General features: G+C 43.9%; 1 protein-coding gene across 3 annotated transcripts in view; it reads right to left on the bottom strand.

Moving 5' to 3' along the window:
• Window positions 1–11697, bottom strand: part of dgkza (diacylglycerol kinase, zeta a) — a 480046-nt gene extending 468349 nt beyond the window's left edge. The window contains exon 1 of one of the 3 annotated variants that reach the window (XM_072272235.1): window positions 11018–11697. In XM_072272235.1, coding sequence (XP_072128336.1) covers window positions 11018–11190 — 173 coding nt within the window. In that variant the 5' untranslated portion in view covers window positions 11191–11697. The remainder of the gene's footprint in view (window positions 1–11017) is intronic. The other 2 variants (XM_072272236.1, XM_072272233.1) reach the window with 2 other exon arrangements.
• Window positions 11698–12866: the final 1169 nt, after the last annotated feature.

Here is a 12866-nt window from a genome sequence, read left to right as displayed (position 1 = left end):
CCGCTTCAGATTTCACCTATCACCTCGTATTACTCTCTCTCCTCCCCCAATCTTTTAAATCTACTCCTCGGCATTTTTTTCTCCAGTCCAGCTGAAGGGTCTTTTCTATAGACGCTGCTTCGCCTGTGGAGTTCCTCCAGCATTTTGTGTGTGTTGCTTGGATTTTCAGCATCTGCAGATTTTCTCTTGTTTGGCATCAGTGCTACATTTGTAGTTGACTACAGTCACAACCAAAATTACTAGGTAAAGATTAACCAAGGATTGACTGGGATCTTTACAATAAAAGAAAAGATTTATTGTTGAAGCTAACAGCCTACCACATGAGCACCCTGATATACATAGTAAAATTTTTACCTTACAAATAATGGACGATGACTTTCCAGTCACAGCCGTAGAGACAGCTTCTGAGTGACTCGATGAGCATGCTCTCAAAGGCTGGACCAGTTCAGATAAACATCCAACACTCCTGCTATAAAGGCTATCGGAACTGAACAAGTCATCTAAAAAATAGTCATCTCCATCGTCCCTAGATCACAGAGCTCATGTGAATGACAGCCAGAATACTTGGCACGGTAAAATTGAAAGCCCCGACCAAAGGTTGGGTACATTGGCAAGCTATGAACTAAAATATAGAAGATTTGTTAACAAGTACAGACCATCAGAACAAAGCCACCAAAATCACCATTGTGGAGACAGAAGTGAGCATTACAATCATTTCAGAAAATACTTGTTGATTCTCATCGAAAAGATAACAATTTCCTAAATGGACTGAAGTTAGATGTGAGATTATGCATGTCACCATAAAATACAAACGATGAAGCAAAACCCATCATTTATTTTTATATAGTTTTTTTAACATCTTAATGCTTATAATTTTTTTAAATTTATAATCCTTGTAGCGACTGGCTGAACAGGCCCCAGTTCATATCTGATTTGTTTGAAAGCAGAGAGGTATGACCATATCAAAAAATTCTTTAACTCCCCCATTCCCGTCAGTCACAGACATTGCAGCTGAAAAATCTGCACACATTCTTAAGGGTTAAAGAGAGATTTCCCAAAGGCGTTCAAGTTTAGCACAAGTCATTCTCTTGTTAATTAGTTCAAGTATCGGGCAATGCTATATTCCAGCTCCGCATAGCTGTTGACACGTGACAGGTTTCAAACACATTTGGATATGGTGCAGCCTAGTTGGAGGAGAGTACAGACTGCTGCTAGTAGTAGGAGGCAAAGAACTGTGTGAGGCTTCTAATAAGGGTAGGATACATAACGTGAATAGTTTGGCTCCAGGAAGTATTGAGAAAACAAAGAGACATCAGTGTAAAAGTCCAAAAATCCTTCAAAGTATCATCACAATTAGATACAGCAATGAAGGTGGCAATTTCAAGTTCCTGGTTATCAAAATCTCTGAGGATCTATCCTAGGCCCAACATATCAATGTAGTTACAAAGAAGGCACGACAGTGGCTATGCTTCATTGGGAGTTTGAGAAGATACTGGCAAATTTCCATAGATGTACAGTGGAGAGCATTTTAACTGCCTCATCACCGTCTGGTACGTGGTGATGGGGGGGGGGGGGGAAAGAGGCTACTGCACAGGATCAAAAGAAGCTGCAGAAAGTTGTGAACTCCGTCAGCTTTATCATGGGCACTAGCCTCTGTAGCACCGAGGAATCCAAGATATCTACAAGGAGCGATGCTTCAAAAAAAGGCAGCATCCATGATTAAGGACCCCCATCCCCAGGACACACCCCCTTCTCATTGCTACCATCAGAGAGGAGGCACAGGAGCCTGAAGGCACACACTCAACCATTCAAGAATAGTTTCTCCCCCTCTGCCATCAGATTTCTGAATGGATATTGAGCCCACAAACACTAACTCACTATTTTTTGCACTACTTATTGAATTTAATACTTTCTGTAATTCACTGTCTTCTTTGTGTATTGCATTGTACGACTGTTACATAATAGCAAATTTCACGATATATGCCGGTGATATTAAACCCAATTCTGAAATTGGATGCCTGCCTTCATTCGCAAAGGTATGGAGTATAAGAGTTGTGAGGTCTTGATAGAACTTTATAAAACATCAGTTAGGACCCAGCTGGAATACTGTATGCAACACTATGAGGAGGATGGGTTTGCACTGGAGAAGATTCACCAGGACGCTGCCTGCGTTCTTTTCCAGTTATGAGCAAAGACCAGATAGGCTGAGTTTGCTTTCCCTGGAGCAAAGGAAGCTACGTACCACCTGCAGAGGAATGCATAGCTGAGAGGCATCAACAGTCTGCAGAGTGAGAACATTTCCCCAGCTATGAGTCTTCTTTTTAAAGCAGTCATCCCTCGTTCTAGATTCTCATGCAAACGAAAAAAATTTCTCCACATCCACCAAGTTCCCTCATGTTCAGAAGGCATAGGTTTAAGGTGAGAACTAAGAGGTTTAGAGGAGACCAGGGGGAGAATTCTTTTTCTACACAGGCTATGGTTGCGTCCAGAGCATATTTCCTAAAATAGCAATGAGGTAAAAACTCTCACCACTTTTAAACAACATTTGGATGAGCATGTCATTTGACAAGGCATAGTAGACTAAGGGGGAAGTCCTGCTAAATGGGTATACATGAGGAAATCTGCAGATGCTGGAATTTCAAGCAACACACATAAAAGTTGCTGGTGAACGCAGCAGGCCAGGCAGCATCTCTAGGAAGAGGTACAATCGACGTTTCGGGCCGAGACCCCGAAACGTCGATTGTACCTCTTCCTAGAGATGCTGCCTGGCCTGCTGCGTTCATCAGCAACTTTTATATGTATTCCTGGTAAATGGGATTAGTTTAGAGAGATACTCAATGGTTAACATGAATACAGAGTCAAAGGCCTGTTTCTGTGATTTATTTCTCTTTTCAAATGCGCAGTTTCTACCATCCTTTAGGGCTTCAAAGACTCTACACTCAGAAAGAAGAAAAAAAGAATCATCTCATCTCTCTTAAATGTAGTGATTTTTTTAAAATTGGGACACATTGGGACCAGTACATTTTGGCGCAATTAGTCAAAGTTTCATGGAAATATTAACAAGACAAACTGAGTAACAAATTATGTATTTAAATGAAATACAGAATAAATTAGAACACTAGCAAAACTACTACAGTACCATAAAAACTGTGTCTTAGTTCCTAATAGAGGAATTCATTCAGAGTACACTGACATGTTCTTTTGATTGACAGTAGATGAACAAAATCAGTGCAGACACCTAGTGCAGATAGTGGACTGCCTTCAAACAGTGCTTTCAATATTGCATCCTCCAAATCTTCATTCTCATTGCAACATTCAAAATAATTCAATATCTTCAAGTTAATTCCAAACTTGTTGAAGTAGTGAAATTATTTCATTGTCACTCGTAGACGTTTCTGTCATTTCAAAGCCTGAATGCTTGAAACCACAGTGAGCAAAACAGTTCTGAATTGTCTTACTCTTTATTACTTGCCAATTACTAGTGACAATAATCACTGTTTTTTGAAAACAAACACCTAAGCGACGCTATTTAAAAATAGTTCAATCTAAGCACAGTGGCCACATGACATGTACATGACTGATACTAGCTAGAAACTGTTTATCAACCACCAGCTGACCCAATGAAGTTGCATGGTGTCCAACATAAACAGAGGGATCCCTGGCTATTTTCTCAATTTGTTTTTGTTCATTAGGAGTTGCCTCAAAAAAGTGACAGCCCCAATGAACCAAGGCCCAATTAACCACAATCTACTGTATACAGAAAAAGGAAAAGCAGTTACCCCTAGTCTAGATTCTCCCTCGAGGCAAGACATTGTCTCCACATCCACCAAGGGAAATTACATCACTTCCTACTCAACTCAGGAACATATTGGTAAGGTGCATGATAACAGATTTATTCCAAAGGTGGATATAGAACCACTATTGAGAAAGAAATCACTCAACGGTGTCACATGTACATTAGATCTCACAGCAATTACAAAGCAAGAGACTAAGTTAAGAAAACCAGTTAACAGGCTGTATTTACATGCAACAGTTTTTCCAAGAGAAAATAGTACGACATCTTTGTACACAAATACAATACATAAACAAATCACCCATGAAATACATCCACATGTTTACTCCTGCTATGCTGCAATGTAGTACACAAAATTATGATGATTACAGTTATTAGAGTTATTACCTTCCAGCATAAACTTGCCTCACAGACCTCCTCCAAACACACTTCAGTACAGCTGATTCACCCCCGGGTAGAGGTTTAAAACATTTGCATATAGATTTAAGGCGGGAGGGAAAGATTTAAGAGGAACCAGACAGACAACTTCTCCACACAGACAGTGTTGGGCATATGGAATAGCTTTTCAGCAGAAGTGTTAGTTTAAAAAGACATTCAGAGGTACATGAAAGATTTAGAGGGATATTGGCCAAAGGTCCTGTTTCCACCTTATATAACTATGACAATTCTATGTATCGAGCTCTTGGACCACTCTCCTTGACATTTTCTCATTAGTTCTACAACTCTGTGTCCATTTTTCAGTTAAATTTGCTGACGACACCACATTGATTGGCCTTACCTCAAACAATAATAAGGTGGCCTACAGGGAAGAAGTCACCTCTCTGACACAGTGGTGTCAAGAAAACAACCTCTCCCTCAATGTCGTAAAAACAAAGGAGCTGGTTGTGGATTACAGGAGAAATGGAGATGGGCGAACCCCTATTGACATCAATGGATCTGGGGTTGAGAGGGTAAACAGCTTCAAGTTTCTCGGCATCCACATCATTGAGGGCCTCACGTGGTCTGTACACACCAGCTGTGTGGTGAAAAAGGCACAACAGCACCTCTTTCACCTCAGACGTTTGAGGAAGTTTGGTATGGGCCCCAAAAGAACCTTCTACAGGGGCACAATTGAGAGCATCCTGACTGGCTGCATCACTGCCTGGTATGGGACCTGCATCTCCCTTAATTACAGGACTCTGCAAAGTGGTGCCGACAGCCCAGTGCATCTGTAGTTGTGAACTTCCCATGATTCAGGACACTTACAAGGACAGGTGTGTAAAAAGGGCCTGTAGGATCATTGGGGACCGAAGTCATCCCAGCCACAATTTATTCCAGCCGCTACCATCGGGGAAGCAGTACCGTAGCATAAAAGCCAGGACCAACAGGCTCCAGGACAGCTTCTTCCACCAGGCCATCAGACTGTTGAACTCACGCTGATTTCAGTGCACTCTGTATATTACATTGACTGTTATATTTATTATAAAGTACTATGATTGCACATGGCACATTTAGATGGAAACGTAACAAAGATTTTTACTCATGTACGTGAATGATGTAAGAAATAAAGTCAATTCAACATATACGTGAAGCTTTACTGATCACTTTTCCACATGGACAATGACACTCAGATGCAACTTGCCTTTGCCTTCTTTTTAAAAAAAAAGGTCCTAAACCCTTCATATACTGTCTACCTTTCCTACTTAACCTTTCAAACACTCAGTCAGAGAACCCACAAGAAACAAAACAAAGCATGCGTGCACAGTTCTGGAAGAGAACAACAGTAAAAGGAGATTACCACAACCATCAAAACATGAATCGGCCTTTCAAAAAGTGTGCATTATCTGCTGTTTGGCTCTCATTCTCAATAAATGCTGATTCTACAAGTTTAGCATCTATCTTAATCAGGAAAAGTCCCTGAAAACTCATCAATACAATCTCAGAACCTTTTCAAAAGGCCAGTCATGTCAAAGTTGAAAAGAATAATAAGTCATTGTTGAAGAAGAAACCATCAGCTGCAAATTAATTTCTTCAGGGTTTCTTCAAAGGACAAAGAAATTACAAAAATAAACCCTCTCTGTAAACCTATAGCACAAGCCAAGATATTACAAACAATTACTACACTTCCTCCAGACAGCACCTTGGGTGCAAGCTGGATGAGGCTGTAATCCCTCATCCAGAAATGTCAGGATGAACTCAGGAAAACTTGGCAGCACACAGATCAAGAACTTTTTAATCTGGAGATTTAAAAGAGGACTTAAAATCTCATGTTTATAATGGACATTCTAAAGCATATTAAATATTCTTGCTTGCTTAAAATAACTTTGTCCAAACTCGTTGTTGATTCACTCACTTTTATTTGAATGGATCTTTGACTCACTGAGCAACACCTGCACCACCATTACTCTGAACACCGGTGCCCCACAAGTTGCATATTCAGCCTCCAACTCTGCTCCCTGTACACTCATGACTGCGTGACCAGATTCTGCTCCGTCTCCATCTCCAAGTTTGCAGATAATACCACGGCAGTGGGGCTGTATCTCAACTAACGATGAGTCGGAGAACAGGAAGGAGATAAGAGCCTAGTAACGTGGTGTCATGGCAACACACTTTCCCTCAATGTCAGCAATACTAAAGAGTTGGTCATTGACTTCAGGAAGGGGGGGTGTACTCATGTTCCACTGTATATCGATGGTGTTAGGTTGAGACCTTCAATTTCCTGGTAGTGTACACCACCAATAGCCTGTCCTGGCCCAACCACAAGGATGTCACAGTCAAGAAGGTTCACCAATGTCTCTACTTGCTGAGGAGGCTGAAGATCTTTACGATCCTTACCAATTTGTAATCAATGGCCCATAGAAAGCATCCTATCTGGATGTACCATGGCTTAGTATGGCAAATGCTTTGCAAGTGACCACAAGTAACTGCAGAGTTATGGACGTAACTCAGCATATCACAGAAACCAGCCTGTCTATATTTCTCACTGCATCAACAATGCAGACAGCACAATCAAAGACCCCATTCACCTAGACATTCTCCTTTTCCATCAGGCAGAAGATACAAAAGCCTGAAACAATATACATCCAGGCTCAAAATAGCTTCTACTTCCCTGTCATAAGAATATTATACAATTCCATTGAAGGATAAATTGGGACTCTTGACCTCAATCTACCTCATTATGATCCTGCATTTTGTTTACCTGCTCTGCACTCTCTCTGTAGCTGTTGCACTTTATTCAGTATTATTATTTTATCTTGTTCTACCTCAATGCACTGAGCAATGATCTACTCTGTATGAACAGTGCAAGACAAGATTTTCACGGTAACACAGTACATGATGATAGAACAATTCCAATTCACAACAGCAGACTTGAACTGCGGTTATTCTATTTCACAAATGCTCGGTTTATCATTTTCTGCCACCAACTCTTTTTTCCCCTGTAACAAATAGTGAGCCGTTCTCTACGCACATCACTGAGCCTTTTGCCAATACACAAAAATCCATTCAACAAAACATTTTCCCACAAGATACCCATTTCATAAACCTAGGGATTGATGCAATCAGTGAAGTTGACTTTTGCTCATCCAGTTCAAACGCCGTCTTATACAGGGACACGCATTCCACTTGTTCCCGCTAGAATCACACACCGGCTAGAATTCTTATCAATACCTGTCATCAATCGTCGATTTATAATGACTACATATCAGGGGATTCGTGTGCTACAGATTGGGGGTGGGTTGGGGGAAGAGTTGTTGGACACCAAACACTGGCAAAGGCATCAGTAGTTGCTCTCACCAATGTTGCAAGGTACCTTGTTTTTAACCACAGCAGTGTGTGGAACGAGGGTGCTCCCACAAGTTTGTCTTGTCAAGATTTCCAGAACTTTAACCAAGTGACTACAAAGGAACAGTGATATATGTCCATGTGTAGATGGGAACAGGTACTCGGAAGAATAAGATGCTGCTTTGCTTTCCTGTGTTGCAAAGGACTGGAATTCAGGTGTTTTTGTATTTGGGATCATTTGCCAAGGAAAGATCACTGTGTTCTCCCTAATCAACATCGCTCTAGAAAAAACAGAGCCAGCAACATTCAGAATACGACATTACCTTCCATTATGCAACAGACATCTTTAGTCAGTGATACAGTGTAACATCCCAGCAGTGCAGAAGCTTCAACAACCCAACCAGGACTCACTCGCCTCCAGCTGTCTTTGATTCCTGTAGCATCTCTTACATTTATCCAGTGCAGGATAAATATAATCTATTATTAATTTGCAGCTGGAAAGTGAATTTAGGGGGGAGGGGGGAGAGAATCTAGAAGCATGACACACCTCAGGAAATTATCTGTCTAAAGCTGAGACAATTAAATGCCTGGTGGCAACATGAACAGCGCTATTTTTAGTTCACAGTTGCTGCTGACCTCTTTACAATTCCTCTGCAAACAACCCCAGGCCTAAAATTACCCACTGTTAGAAAGTCTGAGCAGTAACTAATCCCTCATTGAAGGATACTCTTGCAAGCTGTTTCATTGTTATACATTCCACTCCTATCATAGATTGCTTCTTGCTCTGCTCTCCTTCACATCACATGCACAGCCTTTGACATCAGTCCCCAGGGCCACTCGCAAACTGAGAGAGCCTCGCCTTTGCAGATAACTTTCATTATTTCTCAATAACATCTCAACAACAGCCTTCCAAACAACTGAAGGGGGCAGGTGAGATGTCAGCGTGGAAGCTTTGCGAGTCTTCCTGGAGAGGCTGCACACTGGGGCAGCCAGGCCGGCTGAGATAGGTTCAGTCCTGGCATCCGGTGCTGTCTGTGTGGAGTTTACATTCTCCTTGCAGGAGCACAGGGATCCTCGGTGCTCAGAGTCCCTTCCTCCTAAAGAATGTGTAGATTGGTAGGTTAATTAACTTGCCCATAGACAAGTGGGAGAATCTGACACAACATTGATAGGAAGGGGGAGGGGGGAAAGAGAGGATAAAAATTGAGATGTGTGCACAGTTGGTGGACAGCAAGGTCTCAGTGGATCAAAAGAGTCTGCTTTGTTGCTGTGCGATCCTCTGGTTCCATGACTGAGGTTACTTGCCACAAACAAGCAGCCAAATGCACTACCTAGCTAGTTGTGTACACAATGTACATGCCATGGGCTTTGCACACAGCCAGTATGACAAAATTCAGGTCAGATAAATGCTCAAAGATTTTGTCACTATTAAGACGCTTTCCCCACCACCTGCTCCTCCAACTGATGTCATGTTGCCAATTAACTCCCAAATTGGGAGCAAACAGGGACCTGGAGAATCTCTTCATCCTCAAGTAACAGGCAGCTGCACAAGGGTTCATTGAACATAACTGGAAAATCTAACATTCACTACTTATAATGATCCAGTCAGCATCCCAAGACAGAGTTAGTTTATTCCTGCATGGGTTTTTAAAAGTATACATTTCAAGTTAATTGTACAAACGGTAACACATTCAATTATGTGTTACACTCCATTAATTAAATTGCAGAAAATTCTACGTTCCTGTCAATCCAACACAAAAGAACGTTGCCTAGGCAATAAACCTGACCAGATGAATTATAATCACCGTTTCTGCCTTGAGAAAGAGCTTTATACCAAGTCCCCAACTCTGTGAGCATTACCCCATACTGGACTAACACTTTACTGGACAGGATTTTATAGTACAGTCTATGCAATGACCCAAGGGACAGCATCATGACACTGACTTAAGCTAAGTACAGTAGGCTGTGCCACAATTCGCGAGAGTCATAGAGAGCCACAGCACAGAAACAGGCCCTTTGGCCCATCTAGTCCCTGCCAGACTGTTAATCTGCCTGGTCCCACCAACCTGCACCTGGACCATAGCTCCCCACAGATTTATCCACATTTCTCTTAAATGGCAAGACCAAACACACCCACCGCTTCCAGTAGCAGCTTGTTCCACACTCTCGCCATTCTCTGAGTCAAGAAGCTCCCCCCTTAAATATTTACCCTTTTGCCCTCAGCCTGTGACCTCTGGTTCTGGTCTCAGAACAGCAAATGGATGAAAGGAAGTAGTAAGAGATGGTGAAGACCTTTCAGGCAGTTGGAGAAAAAGTATGTCCCAAGACAAGCCACAGCTCATAGCTATCCTGTCACCCACTCTAGGGCCAAGGACAGAATCACCCCAGCGGCTAGGCTTAACTTTGCAATGACACCTCGAGGCACCAAATCAGTTTACTTCAAGCATTAATTGGATGATTGGTAGCACACTCAATGATATATTAGCATCCAATTAATTAAACCTCTGGAAATACAAGTTAGGACTAGCTTTCCACCCTGTTCCTCAGCGGCCAGAACTATAAGGGGTGTTCGCTTTGCCCTGATTGCATTTACTTATACAATTTGTTCTCAGTTTATAGCTTGTAAAATTATTTAAGGTTACAGGAGAAAAAAAAGGGTTACCATACCAGCAGACAGTTACAGATACAAATAACCACCCAATGAAGCACAGCAGTTTCTCACCACTGTAGTACTTGTTTCTGGATCGAATGCATTGTCTTTCTGAAGCACAACACCCAGCACACTGCCCACATATAACACGGAAGGCCAACTCCAAAATGAACACACACTGCACCTTCCCTCAACTTAACGGCGTACATCCGAATTTGTGATCAGCCTCGGTCCAGTCCTCTATGTGCAAGTGCATATACAACTGTCAGTGCTACTTAATGTGAATACACTCGAGGATAATGTACCTCGTATGTGGACACGCTCATGGTTACTTGCAAGTGTCTTCCCGCAGTGAGAATGCTAACTACAGACTAAAGTCAGTTTAAACACAGACGGCATAAAAAGCAAGCAGCAAACGTGACTGTACTTGTGACAATATTATCTTCTAATCAACATCAGCCTGTGTGGAACAGTGTGAGTGTGCAAGGAATGAGATTGCAGGCATGCATGCGTGAGTAAAAGAAAGTGAGAGGGGCAAATTTGGTGTACGTGCGCGAGGGATGGCAATTTGCTCCGTCCCTTTATATGACGATGGGATGCGGTTCCAGCATCGTTCCCCGTTTGCCTCGAAGCCCGGGTCACTGGAATGAATGGCAAGCCAAAGGAGGGGAGGACAAGTGACAGCCCGCGAGGTCCCTGCCTAGGGTGAGGTGGCGAGAGAGGAGGAGGCGCGTCCTGAGAACAAGTCTTCAACGCCCCCCCCCCTTTACCCATCCTAAATTCAAGTCAACCCTTCACTGTCGCCGACTCACCTCCTCCCGAAAAACTTCAGGCCGCCGAAGGATCTGGTCTGGTGGTGATGGAGATGGTGAGCGGACGCCGGAGTCCCGTCGTTCTCACAGGACGTGGGCACATCCGAGGACGAGGATCCGGACGTGGTGGATTCTTCCAGCTCCGGCGGTGGCTCTTCCCCCCCTTCGTCCATCACTTTTGGTCCTTGGTCACAATATTCTCTGAGAGTCTGTGTCTATGTGTGCCTGTGGGCGACTTTAGGCAGCGCGCACACAAGTCACCTCTTCATGCAGAGAGCGGGCAGCGAAAGCCCGGGGCTCCGACCCGAACCGCGGAGTGCAGACAGCAGCTGGCAAGGCTCGCTGGGCCGGCTCATTTGGAGGAAGGAGTCCGAATCCCACGCATCAGAACAGACAGCGGCAACGAACACAATAATAAACACACACGCTCCCTAGTTGCTGCCTCTGCTCCGACAGGGGCTCGTACCCGGAAGTGTGTGCGGCTGGTCGCCGCTGCCGCTGCTGTGCGGAGAGGGGGCAATCAGAGCCCAGGGGACGGGGGAGGGTGTGCAGCGGGTCGCCCCCAGCCGAGCCACGCCAGCCACTCGAGCCCGTGCCTCGACCCCCCTGCGCATGGATGGGTGGGCTGTCCACCTCTGTCCCGCCGCTCCGGCGACACACCAGTCGGATGCTGCACGGCCAGAACAGGAAGTTTCATTGCCTGCAGTGAGAAGAGCGCCAGGACCCTGATAGTTGCCTGCTGATCTGCCTCCTGCAGAATGAATGAAACTTCGGGGGCTCCGGCCAAGTGTGAAGTGCCGCCATCTACTGCCCGCTCACTGACCGGACCGCTCCCACAGTCTGCACCCCCGCCCGGTGAATGCCCCCGCGTGTGTTTCTACTAACCCTGGAGATCCGCCAGTCATCCAGCCGTTTAAAGTGTAACCCGCTTTGATACATGTAAATTGATTTACTAGATACACATTTTTGAAAACCCTTGTTATTTTTCCCGTTGTAAGGCATAATCTCCGAGTTGGTAGTTTGTGGTTTAAGAATGAACGTACGAGAGTCAAGTTCTCAGCAGTCAGCCTATCACATTTAAGTTTTAATTTCCCCCATCATACATTCCTGATCGGGGGGTGGGGGGGGGGACATTGCACCTCTTGCCTTTACTGGACCTATACCGGGCTGGTTGTTGGATGTTGGGATCGAGCAAGAGTTCACACTACACAAACACATCGGCGTTCAACATCAAACCCTTTTGTTTCTCTAACGACTCGTTCCGAAGTCCAGCTCATTCGCTCACAGATTTACGGGCAATGTTCTTTCTTACAAATTACGTCCGCAGTTTTCAACCCCGCCCCCTGCTTGTTTGACCAATCAGCTACCGGGATTGTTTCCTTCGTGCAATCCCTGATTGGTTATTATTTGAATATGCAATCTCATATTTTTCCAAAAATAGCTCGTGGAATAAATAAAGTTGAAATGGCATTTCCTAAACTACTTCATTACAGATTGTGTTAAGGAAGAACCATTAAAATCACTTCTATCCCTTCATCTCAGGCATTCCTTCGTGATGGAGGATGCACTCGTGCCCTGAGTTTGATGCCGCTGTGCTCTGGTTCCGAGACCACTGTACATGGGGCAGGGGCTGGCTGGCAGAAGGCTCTTAATGGCATTCTGAAAACTTTGAGCATCTTCTGGCCAGTGATCCCAACAGGGATAGTGCAATTCTTCAAAGAGGCTTTTCACACTCCCTTGGATTGTTTCAACAGACAATCTACTGGAGGAAGTCAAGGGTTGAAGCAGCACCCGGGAAGAGAGAATGTTGATGCCCTGGAATGGAAAGCCTGCATCAGTACACTTTCAT

Source organism: Mobula birostris, chromosome 11, assembly GCF_030028105.1.
Source record: "Mobula birostris isolate sMobBir1 chromosome 11, sMobBir1.hap1, whole genome shotgun sequence".
Lineage (NCBI taxonomy): Eukaryota > Metazoa > Chordata > Chondrichthyes > Myliobatiformes > Myliobatidae > Mobula > Mobula birostris.
This window is presented reverse-complemented; position numbering and strand designations above follow the sequence as displayed.